At 42.2% G+C, this 19514-nt stretch overlaps 2 protein-coding genes across 2 annotated transcripts in view; both read left to right on the forward strand.

The window, feature by feature from the left end:
* Window positions 1-19514, forward strand: part of LOC115382178 (NACHT, LRR and PYD domains-containing protein 3-like) — a 140903-nt gene that overhangs the window by 106246 nt on the left and 15143 nt on the right. The window contains exons 4-6 of the mRNA XM_030083866.1: window positions 14542-14643; window positions 14720-14798; window positions 18049-18256. Of these exons, the coding sequence (XP_029939726.1) occupies window positions 14542-14643; window positions 14720-14798; window positions 18049-18256 (389 nt within the window). The remainder of the gene's footprint in view (window positions 1-14541; window positions 14644-14719; window positions 14799-18048; window positions 18257-19514) is intronic.
* Window positions 10366-19514, forward strand: part of LOC115382176 (NACHT, LRR and PYD domains-containing protein 3-like) — a 1518151-nt gene continuing 1509002 nt past the window's right edge. The window contains exons 1-2 of the mRNA XM_030083864.1: window positions 10366-10545; window positions 10702-10790. The gene's annotated coding sequence lies outside the window, so the exon portion shown is untranslated. The remainder of the gene's footprint in view (window positions 10546-10701; window positions 10791-19514) is intronic.

Here is a 19514-nt window from a genome sequence, read left to right on the forward strand (position 1 = left end):
TGGATGCTGGCTTTAAATAAAGGCAGCAGCAGGAGGAGATTCATTGTCCTCCTGCTGCTAACATTAAAATCTGTTCAGATAGCAAAAGGCTACAATTATACAATATTGCACGCCCCAACGGCCGAACAGGACAAGGGAAAAAGTGGTGTCGTGGAGGCTACAGCTCTGGGGAAAAAGCTCCTTCCTCAGCCTGTTAGTCCAAGTTTTGATGGTGTGGAAGCTCCTTCAAGATGGCAGTGGGACAAATGGAGTGTCCTGACAGGCTGATGTCCATGCAGATGGTTTGTGATGTTCTCTGCAGGCACTTGGTCTTATACAGAGTCCAGGTCCAGGAGCTCAGCTCCCACCATTCTCTGGACCACCTTGACCATCCAGGACAAATCTCCCAACGAACCTGAATAGCAGAAAGTTTCCTCTGAGCCTGGTTCTGAAGGATTCGTCCTTTGGAAAGGAAAGGTCTCTTTAAGAGTCACTTATACTTGATCATGAAAAACCATTGAGCGTTTCTCTGTAAAAGACATGACTGTGCTGTCCCACGCCTCATCTTCCTCATCCTGCTCCTCATCCTCCTTCTGTTTGTGTGAAGAAGAAGGGAGTGGCTCAAAGACAAGAACACCTGATTATGCAGGGAGTGTTACAACGTGTTCAGATACGTTTGCAGAGAGAGAGAGAGAGAGAGAGAGAGAGAGAGAGAGAGAGAGAGAGAGAGAGAGACTACTTTCTGCTATTAGCCAAGCACAGCAGTTTTGTTTTTTTTTTTTAATTGGGGGGGATTTCCTTAAATGATGTCTTCACAGGTGTGACAGCAGTCTGAAATGTACTCAAAACAACTCATAAAATGTTGTCTGTGTGCTGAGTTAACATCGCTAACCATTGCACTGTGGATTGTTTCCTCAACGAGGGCCAGTACAAAGCAGGACTTCCTTAGAATCTAAAGATCAAGAGTGGATCAGTGCCAACAGTCCATGCTGTAATTTTTACCATTTTATTTGATTTACTATTTTGCCTAACTATGATAGGCTGTTGAATGTTGTTTCTGTTGAATGGGGGTAAGATGCACTGGGGCAGTTCGCAGCCAAGTGTGAAGCGACAGGGATGAGGATCAGCACCTCCAAAACCGAGGCCATGGTCCTCGACCGGAAGAAGGTGGCCTGCCCTCTCCAGGTTGGTGGAGAGACTCTGGAACAAGTGGAGGAGTTTAAGTCTCTTGGGGTCTTGTTCACAGTGGGGGACGGATGGCGAGTGAGATTGACAGGCGGATCGGTGCAGTGGCTGCAGTGATTCGGTCGTTGTATCGGTCCGTTGTGGTGAAGAAGTAGCTGAGCCGAAAGCGAAGCTCTCGATTGACCCTCACCTATGGTCATGAGCTTTGGGTCATGACCGAAAGGACAAGATCCCGGATACAAGCGGCTGAAATGAGCTTCCTCCGTAGGGTGGCTGGACTCCCTTAACACTAGGTTTACCAAGCAGGGGCCAGTTTGGCCCAACCCATCCCAGAACCCAGAGAGGGGCCACAGTGGCTCAGTGCTTTTGAATACACAAGTCGTCGTCCTCCAGCCGGCCACCTTTCATTTGTAAATGCAGCCGATACACAATGCATCATGCAGGAATGTGGCCCAAACAGAGGGAGAAGTGTAGCACACACGCCAATGTTCAGCTGATGCTTCTAAAACTCTCTTCATGTGATAGTTTATATCAGTTTGACACAAATTACCATTTTCAGAAGAGAAAGTTTTGTTGTGGATGTAAGGTATCATTTTGCACGAGAATTGGGGAGTTTGCACATTTTATTAGTGTGTGTGTATTTCATAGTTAAAAAAATAAGATATATTTTACAGTGCATCTGTGGGTGCTGTGTATGAAAACAATATTTGTCATAACATAGTATGTACAGTGCCTTGAAAAAGTCTTCACCTCTTTTGAATTCTTTGCCCTTTTTCTTAAATTTCATACTTTGAACATTAAGTTATAAAATTGGCATATTTTGTGAGGAACCAACATCAAATGGGACACAATTGTGCAGTGAAACGAAATTTGTACAACATATAAACTTGTTTTTAGAAATAAAAACCTGAAAAGTGGGTTGTGCAATATTATTCACCCTCTTTTCTCATAGTGGCTTCAGAAGTTGTCTGATTGTTTCCTAAATGATCAAATGTTGAGCAAATGACTAAACAGAGTCTGAGTGCAATCCAGTCTTAGAACAGATGTAGCTGGTCTGCAATGGTCCCGATGGTCTGTCAGAGAAACAGACGCAAAACTACACTCTTCTCTATGCCACAAAATCAGTCCTTCTGTTGAGGGGAGGTTTGAGGTGGCCTTTTCACAAGGCTACCCTGCACTGAAGTACCTTGCTCCCCTTCACACTCTGGCCCCCAAACCCCCACCACACAAAACAAATCCATTGTTTGGAGAAAGAATCTTCCTCCCTGGCTCTCCCCCCCCCCAATAGGTATGCATGAGCCACCAACCTGGCAGGTATCGGCTGCATTTACAAAAGAAAAGCAGGCCAGCGATCGGCCGCTGAGCTGTGCACTGAAAATCAGGGGAAAAGGGGGAAGAGTTTCATAGGTAGGAAAAAAAAAAAGAAAACTTGGGATTACAAAAAAATCAGTCTTTTTGGAAAGAGTCTTCCTGGCCGATTTGCCAATTGTATGTATTTATGTTTGCAGTATGAAATTTAACAAAAGGTCAAAAAATTCAAGGGGGAAATATACTTTTGCAAGGCGCTGAATGTGCTTATAGAAAATATAACACTGAATCAGCATCCAATGTAAAACTGAAGTAAGAGGTTGACGCAGTTTATGTTTGTAATTTCTTCCTGTGATTTATTGATGATGCACAGAATTCAGTCTGCTTGACTGATCAGGGCAGCTCCCCACGAATCTTATTCATTGTGCCAAGGATGGTGGTCTTCCGTCAGAGGAGTTGTTTGGCGAGTGCCAGAGACATGAAGAAATGTATCTGTTGTTACCGTTCTGCTTTTGTCCAGAAACGGCTCCATCAGCTTTATCACCACATCTTCTCCCACTCTCACTCCCTTGGCATGGCTGGGGTCTTTCCCAACACAGGGGGTCATGTTGCAGGTCACATGCCACCCAGAACTTTATCCCAACCTGGTCTGGTTTTGTTGCAGTGTATTGCAAGAAACAGCAGTGACACTTTGTTGGGAACAGCTGTTTGTCTGTGGTGATGTGCCTGCCTGGATTGTAGGACCAAATGCAGTTTGCAACAAAGAAACTCCAAACATTGGAGATTGTGGGAAACCTGTCAGTCTCAACTGGGTCCCAGTCAATACCTGGGAGTTACATCACAATTTGTGATGGTTAAAAAAGTTAATAGTGTTTGGAAAGAATCTTCCCTGCCAAACTCAGGAGGAAATCTCAAAGTAGTTCCTGGCTGTTTTCAAGCCTCCTCCTCCCCCTAAGAGGTATGCATGAACCAACTAGCTGGAAGGTATCGGCTGCATTTACAAATGAAAGGTGGCTGGCTGTAAGAGAACGACTTGTGTATTCAAAAGCACTGGACCACTTTGGCCTCTCTGGGTTTCCCAGGGAGGCCAGAAAATCCTGGTATTCCTAGTGTTAAAGACAGGGGGAGGAGCTCAGTCACCAGGGAGGAGCTCAGAGTAGAGCCGCTACTCCTCCACATCAGGAGGGGCCAGCTGAGGTGGCTCGGGCATCTGGTTAGGATGCCTTCTGGACGCCTCCCTGAGGAGGTGTTTTGGGCATGTCCGACCGGGAGGAGACCCTGGGGAAGACCCAGGACACGCTGGAGAGACTATGTCTCTCGGCTGGCCTGTGAACGCCTTGGGATCCTCCCGGAAGAGCTGGAGGAGGGGTCTGGGGACAGGAAGTCTGGGCATCCCTGCTGAGACTGCTGCTCCTGTGACCTGGTCCCGGATGAGCGGTAGAAAATGTATGAATGTCATTTTTAACAAAAAAAAATGACTTATTTTGAAGGATTTTGGGGGATTTTATTTTGGAATGATAGGGCACGCTGTCATTCACACTGATCAACCCCTAATTTTCTTTTTTTTTTGTTTGTTTTAAATGTCACTTCACAAAAATATTTATTTTGAATGGGTTTGAGGCTCTTGGGCAGCCAGCTCTCCCCTATTCTAGCTAACACTGAAATATCAATTTGAGACTTTCAGGTACCAGAATTTTTCTTTGTGGGCAATGCCTTTATAATTTGTAGTTTTCTTTTTTTGCCTTTTATTTCCAATGACATGAATTACTGACTGGTAAAATTGGATTTCAACGATTTTAAAAGTCACTGAATGAAAGAAATGACTCAGTGTTTGGTTGACTGCTGCTCTCAGCTGAATGATTGCACTCTACGCCCAAATATGGTTATGCCGGGGACCTGCAGCTAGAGTGGGCGAGGGCAGAAAAAAAAAAAAAAAAAAGCGGTATCTGTTTGGGAAACAACTGGTCCCTGATTCATTAATTTTGGGCAAACTTTCAAAACTAACTTCCCTGTCCAGTTGTTTTCTGTGTGTGAGTCTCTGCTTGTGCACCATAGCAGTTTTGATAGGAAACAGAGTTATCTTTCAGGCTGTAAGGTTTTTAGAGAAGTCAGACTTTTAGTTGTGACAGGCCTCAGTTTGGGAAAAGTATGAGATTTTCCCCCGTTCAACTCTATTATAAGTGACAGCAAAAAATGATTTTGAGCAAAATGCACACAAAGTATGGAGTATCTGCATTCAGATCTTAATTCAGCACCTTGGACAGCATCATGCTTCATGTGTTTCTGGGTATAAATGTACTTTTGAGTGTCTTCGTGTGTGTGTGTGTGTGTGTGTGTGTGTGTGTGTGTGTGTGTGTGTGTGTGTGTGTGTGTGTGTGTGTGTGTGTATACAGCAAATGCACAATAAGTATTGCGTATTGTATTCGGATTTTTAATTTAGCACCTTGGACAGCACCATGTTTCCTGTGTTTACATGTATAAATGTAAGTTTTAGTGTCTTTATGTGTGTGTAAGTCTGTGTTTTTATGTTTCTGTGTGTGTGTTTGTGTGTATATTCGTTCATGTTTCTATTTTTGGGGATATAAAGGTACAAAAAGTATGCAGTATCTGTGTCCAGATCTCAATTCAGCACCTTGGGCAGCACCATGTTTCATGTGTTTACAGGTGTAAATGTACTTTTGAGTGTCTTCACGCGTGTGTGTGTCAAAGTGTTGTATATATTTAGACCTGCACCTCAAGGCTGGATGCATGAACAAATAACATGGACATGAACATGAATAAAATAGCATGGACAAATAAGTCCCAACATTTGGCCTGAACAATATAGCTCTGAGTTCCTCTAGCTGCTTCCTCCTGATCCCTTCCACCCTTTAACACACATCACAATCTGAATGATTCTCCACATTTTCAAATGAAAGGACAAATGTTCTCCACTCCGTTGACACTAATGGAACAGTAATGGAACAGTCCTGCAGGAACTTTGTCTCTTGGTTCTATTTTCAGTCTCTTTCTCCACCAGTTGACCTGCGGGTGGAGGAAACTCTTGTTTCAGACTAAACCTCCACTTTACTTTGAAATTCTAACCACATGTGATGAATGTCAGACAGTTCAGCCTTTCACCTGTTCACCCTCATATCTGTTTGTGTTGCTGGACTGATCCAAACAAACTCGTCCCCCATAGTTCCCAGAGCTGGTGTCAGAGGACCAGTTCTCCTGGTTGGATCCAGGTTCAGGATCCAGATCCTCCTGCTTCTGTTTCTGCTCAGCATCATTTACCAGCTGCTCTCCTGCCGCTGTCTGATGGAACTACTTCTTCTTCCCCCTGCAGCTGTCCAGGTGTTCTCACTCAGCTTCATTCACTTCAGGTGTGTTCATGGTGCCTTCAGGGACAACTGGGAAAAGGGGCAACTTTACACTTCTGGAAATCCGATGCCTCTCAGTGGAATGGAATTTCTCAAAGATTTCACCCTTATATTTCAATGTATTAAGAATAATTTTATTTATTCACTCCTTTATTTCTTAAAAAAAATCATTTTAGCATGCATAAAAGCTGAAAAGAGGAAAAAATACATTTAAATGAACAAAACAGTCATTTGTAAAGAAACAGTGCATTTGTAAAGAAGTTTAAAAAGAAACTGAATTTCAACTTGAAAATCACAGAGAAGAGCTTTTATTGTGTGGATGGAAGAAAACAAAACCAGCCACAGCTTTGCTGATTGTGTGAAGTGTAACCCTGAACCAAAACTTTGTTTTTCATCTTGTCTTTCACATTTTTTGATCTCATTCTGTTCTCTCCACTAATTTAAACGATTCATTTTTTCAAATATTTCTCAGAAAAATAGAACCTATAACCGTTACAGGATGGTGAATTGTTTTGCACATGAATGCAGACATGAAGGACTTTGCTTGCTCCTTTACTTGACTGTAAAAAAGCAGCTAAATCTTTCTGATAAATGAGGAAATATATGAGTTAAATGCTGGTAGAGGAGATGGAGGAGATGGAGGCAGAGTTTCCACTCTGAACAGATTTCTGCCATATTAGGTTTTATTGAACACAGTGGACGTACTGATTCAGATCTAAAGTGGCTTTCAGAAGAAAGCATTTTTCCATGAAATATCCCTGATAAAATTAAAAATGTAGAAACTCTTTACTTAAACGAGCCTCACAAAAATTTGTGATGTGAGTCCCGTAAATTAATCTATTGTGTCATTTCCAGCAACACGTTGTGCACACGTTTCACGTTTTTGTGTGTGTGTGTCTCAAATGACGTTTTAAACAAATACATTTCAGTGGTAATCATCTGGCCACTCCCCTTCCCAATAAAGCAATGCATATATTATTTTTTTCAGTAAGTCAGATTTTGACTAATTTTACTTTTCTCACTCTGGCCCGTCCAGACTAAAGTAAAGCCCCAGTGAGGAGCCCCAGCTGTGGCTGCTGACTGGGTTGTTCAGCTGTGTGCTGCGCCCATCACAAGACAGCTATCTGTCTAATCACACACCCTGCGTGATGGAAGAGGCTGATTGGCATCACTTCTGGAATGAAGCCTGACAGCAAGCACTGCACGCACACACACACACACACACACACACACACACACACACACACACACAGGTGCAGGACAAACACGATGACCTTTGACCCCCACCCTACATGAGGCTTCTCATCTCTTCCAGCACACTCAGTGTCTTTTTCCACAGTGATGATTTTGGGGGTTAATTTCCACAACAGCAGTTCTCAAAGCCACTGAAAACACAACCTTTCTAAAATGACTAAAGATGGAACTTTCTGGAAACACACAGGCTTGTCTCAATGGTAGAATCACTGTTCCAGGTCCAGGTACTGATCCTGGTCCGTAGATTTACATAAACTCCAGAGTGACTTAGGCCCAATCCCGTTTCTCTTTCTAGCCCTCCCCCTTGGCCCTACCCCTATGAAACGGAGTGCTAAGGGGTAGGGCAGAAAGTAAACCCCTCTGAATTGGGACACCCCTCCGACAATCGCGTACGTCATCAGTAGTCGCCGCTGCTGATGACGTAGGCAGATGTGACAATTGTTTCCTGAAGAAAAATGTTTTTCTTACAGTTTAAAACTTTATTAATTTACAAAATACTGACATTTATGAACTTCTCTCATTGCGGACGCCGCCATCTTGCTGATCTTGGAAGGCTTTCTGAGAAATCTGTCATCCAGTGGCGGCGGGTGACGAGGGGGGCTTGTTTTGTTCGCCTGGACCGTGACTGGCGGGCAGGGTTAGTTCATTTCCGCATTGGCGGGGCGCTCCTGAATGGAGCAGGAGCAATGGTCTGATCCTCAACACCTCCAAGACCGAGGAGATGATCAAAGACTTTCGCAGGAAGCCCTCCCATTGACTTGTCATCATTAATGCTGAGGAGATTGAGGTGGTGCGCAGTTACAGGTACCTGGGAGTCCATTTGGATGATAAACTGGACTGGTCCGTACAGGCAGACGCCGTGTACAAGAAAGGACAGACTCCACTTGACTTCCTGCGTAGGCTGAGATCTTTTGACCTGTGCAGTGAGATGCTTTACATCTTTTATCAGTCTGTGGTGGCTGGTGCGTTGTTCTTTGGGGTTGTTTGTTGGGGGTGCAATATGACCCAGAGGGACAGTAACTGGATCAATAAGCTGATCAAGAGGTTTGTGTCTGTGTTGGGGAGGAAGGTGAACTCAGTGGGAGTGATGCTCGAAAGGAGAATGAGGGCTGTAATGCAGGGCATCCTTGGAAACACAAAACACCCACTGCATGCGACACTATCCGCTCAAGAAAGTCAGTGCAGTCAAAGGTTCCTTTGTATGAGCAGCAGGACGGAGCGTTTTAGAAAATCATTTCTTCCCTCTGCAATAAGACTGCATAACAACTCTGTTTGAACATGTGCATTTCACTACCATTGCTGGTAACTTTTAATCTGTCCCTTTTATATGTTTGTCTGTATGAGTCTTTTATGTGTATAAATGTGTGACTACTCAGACACCTGAATTTCTCCTACGGGGGATTATTAAAGTATTTATCTATCTATCTATCTATCTATCTATCTATCTATCTATCTATCTATCTATCTATCTATCTATTGTTATTGCAAGTGCCATGTGGTGGCCATCTTGAAAAATGGCCGCCATCTTGGACTTTCAGGTGGCTGGTCGGACAGATCTGTTGAGTGGACCTTAAGGAGTCATCTTGCGAATTTTAGTGCTTGCATCATCAAATGGATGATTTCTCTACTATCCGCGATGCTATGTTAAAGTGTAACTTGCTGAGATTCTCCCACATTATAAATGGATTAATATATTCCTCAGTGTCCTTCCTTCTGTTTAGATTAAAATGAACTTTCCCTTAAGTTTCCCGTGAACTCATGAGAAGCTAAGTTTCTGCAATTGGCCTCGCTCATAAAGCTTATTTTCCGAACCAGTTACAGTTTCATTATGTCAGACTCGCCATCGGTAAGTACTAGCTCAAACCGAAGCTCACCGGCTACATAAACACTCTGAATGCGCATGCGCAGACAACGGGAACCAGCGCGCTTGACGGCATTTCGCAAGCATTTCTCCAGCGTGATTGACATGTTGGAGGACCAATAGTTGAATCCCGGAATTCATAGGCTAACCCCCTGATCCCACAGCGCGCGTTTTTGGAGCGTTCGACTGCGTTGCGCTGCGGCGTGCTGGATGCAGCAAATAGGCTGCCATTGTATTGGTCGGGAGCAGTTCCACATCCAGCGTTCACTCGCGTGAGTCACTGACGCCGGGATAAAAATACGCGTCCCACCTATTTTTGGCCGCGGCCGCACGCAAGCGCGCCAAGCCCGGCTGCTCGGATAGCTCCAAACAGGAAAGAGAACTGAAACAACTTCCGTGTTTTCAAAATTAAATAATTTGAAACATTTACATTTTTGGTCATTGTCAGAGATGTTCACTGAAGTATCTTTGTATAATCTTTAGTACTTGTATTGTGCCAGCTTACAAGATATGGTTAGTCATATAGTTATACATCTATTTGTAACATTGTTTTATATATGCATTTTGTCATAAATAAAGCTCATTATAAATATCCAAAAAACTATAAATGTGCATATTTCGATATTTGAATACATTTGTGGAGTCAACAAAAGAGCATGTGGTTTGTTTTCCATGTAGTGGTAATGTTTGTCCCCTTAATACAGTTCGTTCGTGTGCTTATTTTATTGTGAAAGGGTAATGGAGTTAAACGCGCAGCACAGACGGAGTGGGTCGGGTCTGTGTTTACTTCCGGATGCGCAGCTAAACTATCACCATGGATGAAGAGAGACTCATCATGGAAGTTGAGAAACTATTTGGCAAAGAAACGACGAATGAATGAGTTGTTGTTCCGGCTTTAGTACTCACAGTATATCGCGGGATCTTGAACATCTCGCGCACGTGCTTCACAATGTTTTTGGAGCTCTGTGATGGAGCAGAGCGCAGGAGAACGCGTGCAGTGGGCGTTGACGCGCGTGCACAGAAACGGACATGAACGCCAGCGGGTCGACGCATGCTGTGGGATCAGGGGGTCAGAACATCATCCACTATACCTTTAAGGATCATACTGTTGAAGCTGGAAAGCTGATTGGTTTAGAGCTGAAGACCAGAGAGAAACTTTTTCACAACACATCATTTCATGTGTCAGATAACCAGCTTGATGGAATCAGTGTTCGTGAAGGATATGTCTGTATATGGAGTTGTTATTGTGGACTTAACTAACCTAATGTGCTTGTTAAAAAAACACACTGACGCTTCAACTTTGAGGCCTTCTTGTTATTGAACCGCGTCCTTCTTCCTCAGAACAAACCATTGTTCAAATGAAACGTCCCATGGAAGAAGCCTGATTGGAATCAGTTCTGGAATGTAACCTGACAGCACACACACACACACACACACACACACACACACACACACACACACACACACACACACACACACACACACACACACACTCTATTTGGCTTCAAGAAGACCGTAGATCATCTCAAAAGGTGGATTTTAGCACATTTCATCGTCACTGTGAATCGAAGGCTTTTTCCATCAGAGTGGGATGTTGTGAGTGGAACTGCTGCCCGAGAAAATCTCCCTCTTTTTCTGAGTTCACTGTCAGGATGGGATTGGATGTTATTGAGCCGTGCCTTCTTCATGTGTCCCACATGTGTGTGTGCTGCTGTGTGGCTGGTTGGACTGGTTCCTGACGTCACTCTGAAGGTGGATTTAAACGCCGTCCTCACATCAGACACACTCAGACAGACAGCAGGACTGAGCGGAGACCAGCGGCAGCATGAAGCTGATCTGAGGTGAGGAACATGGAGATCTGTCTGACTGACTCTTCTGCTTTGTCTCAAAGCTTTTCTGATGTCAGCATTTTGATTTAAAGGCTGTCACAATACAGAAAAGACACTTTGTTTGGCTGAGTGTATTTTTTGTCTGGTTCAGAGATAAGATCACCTGAATATGCAGAGAGAGTCACAATGTGTTTAGACAAGTTTACACACCCCTTTCGCATTTTTTTAATTCTGAAACATGCACAATTATCTTCATTGTGCTTTTCTACGGCACATTTCACATTGTTTTTGTTTATTTCTTGATGTGCATTTTGCAATTATTATGGTCCACATATTGCAAAGGGGATTTTTTTGTTTTCCCTGTGACATAATCGGTTACTTTTGTAATGATTATCTTATTATGAATATATTTCAATTGGAAACTAAATGTTATGGCTCAGTCATTTATCAAAAAGTGTTCTATACTGTGCACAATTATAAGTTTTTGCACAAAAACTATGCAGAATTAATATAGTGGCTAAATGTCAGAACCAAAGGGTGTACTGCATGTACAGTGTACAGACTCCTGTAGTGGAAATTAAAAGTATTTTAAAGTCAGATTCCTTTCAAAAGAATAAAAAAAAAAAACTCACTTAGTGTAGTTTGGCACAGGTTGGTCTCCAAGTGGCCAAATGGAGGGTTCGCCTGGTACTATCCAAACTGAACACTATATAAAATCCCTACACTTTGTGTTATTCTCATGAAACTTGGCACAGTTGTAGTCAAGGAGATGCTGAATGCAGGTAGAGGCATCATTGTGGCTGCGTCATTGCTATCATGGTGTTTTTCAATGTGTAATCAGAAAAAAAAGTTTGGCAAGGGTAAAAGTTTAATTTTTTCCTCTATAAAAATTTGCTCAGGCATGTTAAAACTTCACAGTTCTGTTGATAGATTTCACAGTGTTTTGGGGCACTTCCAATAGTATTAATAGCAACGCGCCATTCTTGTGATAATATTGTAATAATAAGACATTTCTAGTGGTAAAAAAGCTGCACTATATCATGTTCTGTGAAAATCAGGTTCAACCGGTTTGGCTCAAACAGACTGTGACCTTCTGAGGGCGGGTATTTTTCCACTCAGGTTATCCGGGTGAGACAGTGTCCTCACATCAAGCAGAGACAGACAGAAGGACTGAGGAGGGACGGAGAGCAGCTTCTTCTCTCCAAAAGTGTCTGGAAGAAGATGTGAAGAGAGTTGATCAGGTGAGAATCTCTGTCAGCTACAACAAAGCTTTCACAACGCTGTGTTGGACTGGATCTGACTGTGTGGCTGCTGGCTGTGTGTCTGTGTGTCTGTCCAGCCTACATTATGGACACCTGTTGTTCTCGTGGAGACACACATCAGGAACAGCCTCCAGATGTGTGTGTGTGTGTGTGTGTGTGTGTGTGTGTGTCAGAGGTAGTGAAAGAGCTACAGGACACATGTGTACTTCTTTGTTTTGCAGGATGAGTGTCGGGTCACAAACTGAAAGCCATTCAAATACTAATAAAATTGATATTAAAGTGCATGAGAGCATTGCCTTTCACAACACTCAAGGACATTTTACAGAGTAAAAAAAAAAAAGTTTTTCTGTTCTGTTTTATGGCTTCATTGGTTATCTTTTAGTTTCAGTAAAGGGTTCTAGAAATAAAATTTGGCTTGATTTGAAATGAACCATTTGTTCCCAAATGGTGGAACGAACTTCCTAACTCGGTGCGTTCCGCCGAGTCTCTTTCTACTTTCAAGAGACAATTGAAGACTCAATTGTTCAGAGAACACCGAGGGTCTTAATCCGAACCCCATGTTCGGGGAAGAATAGGTCAGGTGTTCTAAAACCCAACACTTATGTACCACTAACTAAGTTGACACACACACACACAAAAAAAAAGGGGGTAGTGGCTCCTCTTCTGCAACTTGATGGCAACTCCCTTGACCAATCGCACTTGAAGCAATTGAAGCATTTACTAATGGTTTCTTTCTTTCTTATGTCTATATTCTTGCTTGTGTTGTACGTCGCTTTGGACAAAAGCGTCTGCTGAATGAAATTGTAGAATTGTAGAAAATAAAGAGTGGAAAAGTAGAGCTGGGTGTCTTCATATTACAAAATGGGAGAAGATAGATGATGAAGAGGGGAAGCACCAGGATGGAGCCCTGGGGTACACCTGAAGTGAAATGGTGCCTTCGCTTCCCTGAACAAAGAAAACAGGGAAGTTCAAACACAATTGTAGTCAGTACAAAACACACATACAATGCATTTTTCGTGTGTGTGTGTGTGTAGGATGAGTAAGCAGGAAACATCCGACTCACCTGGTCCTGGACCAGAAGCAGCACTTGGACCTGGACCTGAACCTGAACCCAGCCTTGCCACAGGGAGTGACTGTTCCAATGACAGATACATTACTTTCAGAGGATCTCCTTCCTCAGAGCCTCAGTAGGTTTCCTTTCATCTGCTGTTGTGTATTTTCTGTCATTCTTTACGAAATGATTCATTGAACATGACACACATTATTGTCTCCCTCTCACTCCATTCGTCTTCAACATTGGTTGAGTGTTTTCCTTTTCTCCAATTTTTTAAATAAGTTTGTTTTTCATTCAACAAATAATTTCATATGAAATCACTAAACGGTGCAAATTTGTTCTAAGATGAAAGTTTCCTGAACAGTTGTCTGTGGAAGTGTCATGTTTACAGCTTCTGACTTCAGAACAGTGTGTGGGGATTTCAGTTTAGTAAAATTTGGCTATCAGTAATAGTCGTGGAAATTCTATTAAATAACAGCGATGGCTTCCTCCTTTCCCAGCTCCACTGTCACCAGTTCAGTGGGAGTTCTGCAGTTCTCCAAAGCAGACCAACATTTTATAACATCCATTCTGGAACAACCCAACCCACGACAACCTGATTTTCATCAGACAGACTCGGGAGCACCAGTGGGAAAAGATAGATATTTGTTGTAATCAGTCTCATAAACTACATTTAACTATTAATTAACAATTTTGATTCATGACATTATTCATTACCAAATTTCAGCAGCAAAACCTGAAGGATTGTGGAGTTCTTGAACAGGAGAGGTCAGCATTTATTTCGTAATTGTGAAACATTGATAAAACAAATGATTCCAAAAATCCTATTCAACATTAAAGCAAAATGCAATTCCATCTAGTTATATGGGCAGGGTCGCTGAAGCCTGACTAATCATGGTTCAGTATTTCCTCTCAGAGGCGGGCTTTGGAACTTGGCTCTAGTTTCAAAGGCGTGCCCCAGGACTGTGTTCTCAGTTGGAAGATCCCCGTGCTGTGTGTGTGTGTCTTGCAGCAGAGACACACACACTCAAGGTTTTAAATAATTACAAATCAAACAGTTTCTTTCATGTAACCACAAATCCCAAAAAGTTTGACGTGAAAATGATGAAATAAATTTACAGAAAAACAGTAACCTTTGATATTTTACAGCGCCAAACATCTATTTAGTATTGAGAGAGGAGTTTGAGTTCAAGTCTTGATTTCTAAGATCTTGTTCAGAAGGTTCTATGATGCCAGAACTCATTTCATTCCAAAGCAGTGACTGACTTTTATGTGTTCTAAAATACTGATAAAATTTCTCACAATTAAAAATCCTCACAGTATTTTGACAAAGTTGTGACTCAGAGAATCATCAAAGTCCATCTGAAAGTCCCAGTTCTTCTTTTTCTTCCCCAGTGTTCTTTCATGTTTCCAGTCAGTCTGTTCCTGATGTTGTGTTTGTTTTCAGCTCTGACTCTGGGTTTCCATCCAGCCGAGTGTCCATGAAAAGTGACCGGTCTATGGGTGAACCCTTTGACTTTAAATCAGGACCAGGAGCTGCTGATGAGGGGTGAGAATCAGTGTTTGTGTCAGGATTCATCATCACAGCTCACAGCAGCTTGAACAAAGTCAACATGTTTCTGCAGCGTCAGCCAGCAGAGCTCCCAGGTTCTCCGTGGAGGCTCCGCCCCTCAGCATCAAACACATCTGGACTCCATCTTTATGGTGAGAACAAGTCTCCATTCAGCACTTTACTGTCACATCAGTGACACATAAGTTGTTACAGTAACAGATAGCAGTATATACGTATAGTTTATGTCAAGTTTAACAACTGCCTGTAAAGTATAAATCATGCTGTGGCATCCCCCATAGCATTCATAGAGGTGCTGTGATAAATTTAACTCATAATATGCAAGCAACAGATGATTTATATGAAAATTACAGTCTGGTCAAGACAGCACGGTGCTGAAAAGCAATGATAGAGACCAAAACATGTTCTCAAACCGGCCTGTTAATGTGTTTGTATCACTCTGAAATTTTACATTTTTGAATGGGTTCCAATGAGACCTGGGCTCAATTTGAAACAAACATCATCACCCCCTGCTGGAATTTCCCTAGAAATACAACTTTTTCAATTTTCTTTTTTTTCACCTGTCCTGTCCAGCATGGAAGCAGCAGAATGGAGGTCTAGCTGCTGTTACATTCCAGACAGATTAGTTCTTCCTAGAGGAGCTTGTGTGTATGAATTTTCTCTTGTTAACATGGTTTCTTACTTTATTTTATTTGTTTTGAGTACTGATACATGCTATTGCTGGACCTGACATCGGGACAGAAAGACAGGAAGCGAGACAGAGCGTGAAATACACAAGAAGTGAACAAAAAGGCAAAAAAAAGAAAAAAGTTGAGTGGAGAGAAGGAAGCGAATGCAAAGATACAACGGTCTTTCAATTCGTAATTACCAGTGGTGTTGTTAGACGTATTTTAGGGGGCTGAGGCCCCCCTAAAACTGTCTTAAGCTCCCACTAAATAATTTGGGGCTATTTAAAAATAAATAAATAATTAAATATATGTAATAATTTTCCACATAAAGCAGTTGGAATATGATTTTAAATGCATGATCACATAACTGTTCATTACCTAAATATGATCAATAATCAGTCAGTTTCCCCTCAATTCATAGTGTCAGCTTGAGAGAGCCCTTCACTGAATCCATTCAACTGGTTCTTTTTGACAACGACCACATCACTGAGAATCCAGTCCAGATTTTTCCTGTGACCTCATATGCAGCCGGTGCCTGCAGGCTGCTATGACTTTGAAACACAGAGGGCTGAATATATGAGGATTAGGAGGAGAGCGTGGATAAAATATGGTAACAGCTAGTTAGCTTAAGCTAACAGCAGAAAGTCCCATGTTATTAATAAACTAAATGCTTGTTGTCTGACAAATGAACAACCCAACTTTAACATTACAGACCAGGATTCTCAGAGTTTTAGGATCCAGGAACCTTTTACAGGGGAGAACGTTTTTCAAGGACTCCTCATCATCCTCATGTTAACTTAACACAATCTGCCATTTGTAACCCCAAATGCCAAACAAATTATGTTTGTTTTTTTTAACGTTCAAACCTAAATATTTAAGATCTGTGGAGTAGAAATGAACTTAACTAAATGAAATTGGTGTAATGTCAAGACAATTTCTATAATATTAAACACAGGCAAAGTCTTATTGAAGTTATAATTTCACTTCACATCATTTGGAATTTTAAATTTGCAATTTACCTGTTTCTGAAGTTGCAGCCAAATTCACCATTAATGTTTTCAGGCTAATGTATTCCTCACTCTTTCCTATTTAGTCTCTGAACTCTGGTTCTTGGTAATCAGGAGCTGCAGCATGGTTATTATTCAGTTTATTTGATATTTTACGAACTACTAGGGGGTAATGGGACCCCAGTTTGAGAACTGCAGCTGTGAACACACTGTTACTCTGCAAACCATTAATTTGTATTTATAGCTGTTCAAAAAACTGAAATAATAATGAATAATTTCTCTGTCTTTGCTAGGTGTTTGTGGAGTTTTGTGTTACCTTCACTCACATCCTGGGCATCTCCTGGGGGCTAAGCCCCCCTGAACTTAAAACCTAGTGACACCCCTGATATTGACACTCCAGACGAGCGGCTACAACACCTGCATAAAGATAAGACAGAGGGCATCCTACAGGCTTTTGCTGGAGAACATAGCTGGTAGTGAACTCGGAAGTGCAAAATGAGGGTACAGGTATCAAATTACACCAGAGCATCAAGAGAGGCCTACTACAGATCCTCGTTAATCTAACCCACCACATGACAGCAAGGCGACCAAGTCCACATGCACCTGACACCCAGAGGGGGACAGAGTGCCCAAGAGCCAACCACCCCACACAGGCAGAGGGTCACAACCATACCCAGGAGAACTGGCCCACATGGGCGGCTACCCACCCCAGGTCAGCATCCCCCCAGCATTCCAACCCCGAGATCCAGGGTATCACAACTCCCAAACCCCCCCCCCATTCCCCACCCAGTCATTTTGGATGACTAGGTGTAATTAAAACTGACAGGCGAGCCACCAAAGGGTGTAGTGAATGAGGCCACTTAAATGGCTCCCTCCACCAAACCCACCATGAGGAGCACACCCCCAAAACCCTACATGTGTGAAAGAGAATGGCTGGAGAGAGGGGAATTACAACATTACAGCTTTTCTGCACTTCTGCATTGGCTTCATTTTTTTTTTTTTACCAGCGGATGTTGCCACTTCATGCTATCTTTCTCCATCTGCAGTGTTCTCTGTGATTGTGTATAACTGTATATGCAGTGTTTTCTTTATCTGTAATTCAGCTATGTAGAATTGTTATGTATTATTTACATATCCCGTGCAATAATCTACTAATTGCAGTTATTTGTTACACGGAAATAATTCTATATTGATTATATTATGTCTTTGACCATACACTGCTGGTATTCATTGCGCATTCTCATATTAACTTTAACCAGAGGGTTTTAAAAAATTCCTTACGTATCTGCCTCTGCTGTGACCTGGTGGAGAACAAATAGGTTTGACTGTTCCAATAATGTTCTTGTCCCTCATGTTTTTCATGTGCTCTTGTTATCTTCCTGTAGCTTGTTTGTGATCAGCGGTACCTCGACCAATCATGTAAGCGTTATCTTAGCAATAGCCTTCAGACTTAACTGTAGACATTGCCCTTGCGATAGTGGAAATAAGAGCTTTTGCTACGTCTGTAGCAATCACAGTCATGGTAACAATGGTATCAGCAGTAGCAGTAATGGCAATGCTTGCTTTAGTGATATATACGTAGCATTTGAAGTAAAAGTAACAGCAGCCACAGCAGTAACGACAGCCATAACAATAGTGGAATTCCACCCACATGTGAATTTGTCCTGAGTTTAGGCTCAAAGTCAACTCCAGATGTTTCTCTGTTCCAGATGCTGGAGGACAACATGGTAACTTTCATGAAGAAGGAGCTGAAGAAGATGAAGAAGCTCCTGAGTCCAGATTACCCAGCATGCTCAGAGAGTGAGAGGGAGGATGAGGATGAAGAGCAGAGGAGCAGCAGAGAGTCATTTCTGAGGATCACACTGGACTTCCTGAGGAGGATGAAGCAGGAGGAGCTGGCTCAGCGTCTGTGGAGCAGTAAGAGGATTTGATCTCATCAAACACTGAAATGTTTTCAGCTCCAGCAGAAAGCAGCAGAAACAGAGTCCATCCAAAGAACACAGCTCATTTCCAGCTCACACACACAACTTGGCAAACAGGCAGGAAGTCCAGATCAAGCAGCACACAGACAGAGCCTGAACTCCGATACTCAAAATATGAATCGAAATATGTACAGGTGTAATTTCAATTCTTAGCAAAATACTTAAAGGTGCATTAAGGAGTTTTTCAGCTTTAAAAATACCTTTTTTCCGCCATGAATATGTTACAAATATTAAATGATGTGTAGAATGCACCCTGACATATTCATTGTAAGTACCGCTAACAGCGTTAAATTGTCACTTGAAAGTTGCAGTGCCGGTCCGGCACCAGAATTTTTTGGGGGAGAATTTGAGATGATGTGACGTAATACACGCTCCCACTGGCCTGACTCCCTTAGGTTTCGTTTTGTCCGCCATTACTTCGCCAGGTGGTAAACAGCAACTACTGAGCAGTATTGAGGATGGATCTTCCAGAAAGTCAGAAAAGACCGGCTTCTAGCACTGCCTAGAGTTGTTCCGATTCCAACACCAGTATCGGAAATTGAACCGATACTGCCGAAAATGCTGGCATTGGTATCAGCGAGTACTGGAGTCCAGGCACCGATCCGATACCAAGTCATTAATTAAATTAGCAATCTATTAACTGATCAGCTCCGTTAGCTCCGTTATTTGCTTTAGCTCCGTTAGCACTGACACTTCTTCTTCTGTCATGTTTTACAGCAGCTTGCTTCCCGTTGGTTGCATTACTGCCATCTGCTGGTTGTTAGCTCTGACACAGTTCTTTGCCGCAGTGCTGCAGCTGCTGTTCTTGAGAAGAAGAAGAATAGATCAGGTGACAGACGTACAGCGCCTGTTCAAGAAGCCTATTGTTTTGTGTAGAGTGCAGCTTCTGCTCTTTGGATTTTTTTTTTTTTGAATGTAACTTCATAGGCTGGTTTTGGATGATAACATTTTGGAAAGTAATCTTCTAAGTTGCTGTTGAACAATTTTTTTATTGTTATATTTAAATGTCCTGTTCATTTAACTATGTTATGTTTGCACCCTAATTAAAAAAATATGTCTAGATTTGTTTATTAAGTTACTGTTGCACTACTGTTATTTATACTGTTTTATCTAAATGACTTCATTTTACAATATTGTGTCTGCACTTTAATTAAAATGCAACAACATATAGTCCTAGATTTATTTAAGTTGGT

This window comes from Salarias fasciatus, chromosome 23, assembly GCF_902148845.1.
Source record: "Salarias fasciatus chromosome 23, fSalaFa1.1, whole genome shotgun sequence".
Classification (NCBI taxonomy): Eukaryota; Metazoa; Chordata; class Actinopteri; order Blenniiformes; family Blenniidae; genus Salarias; species Salarias fasciatus.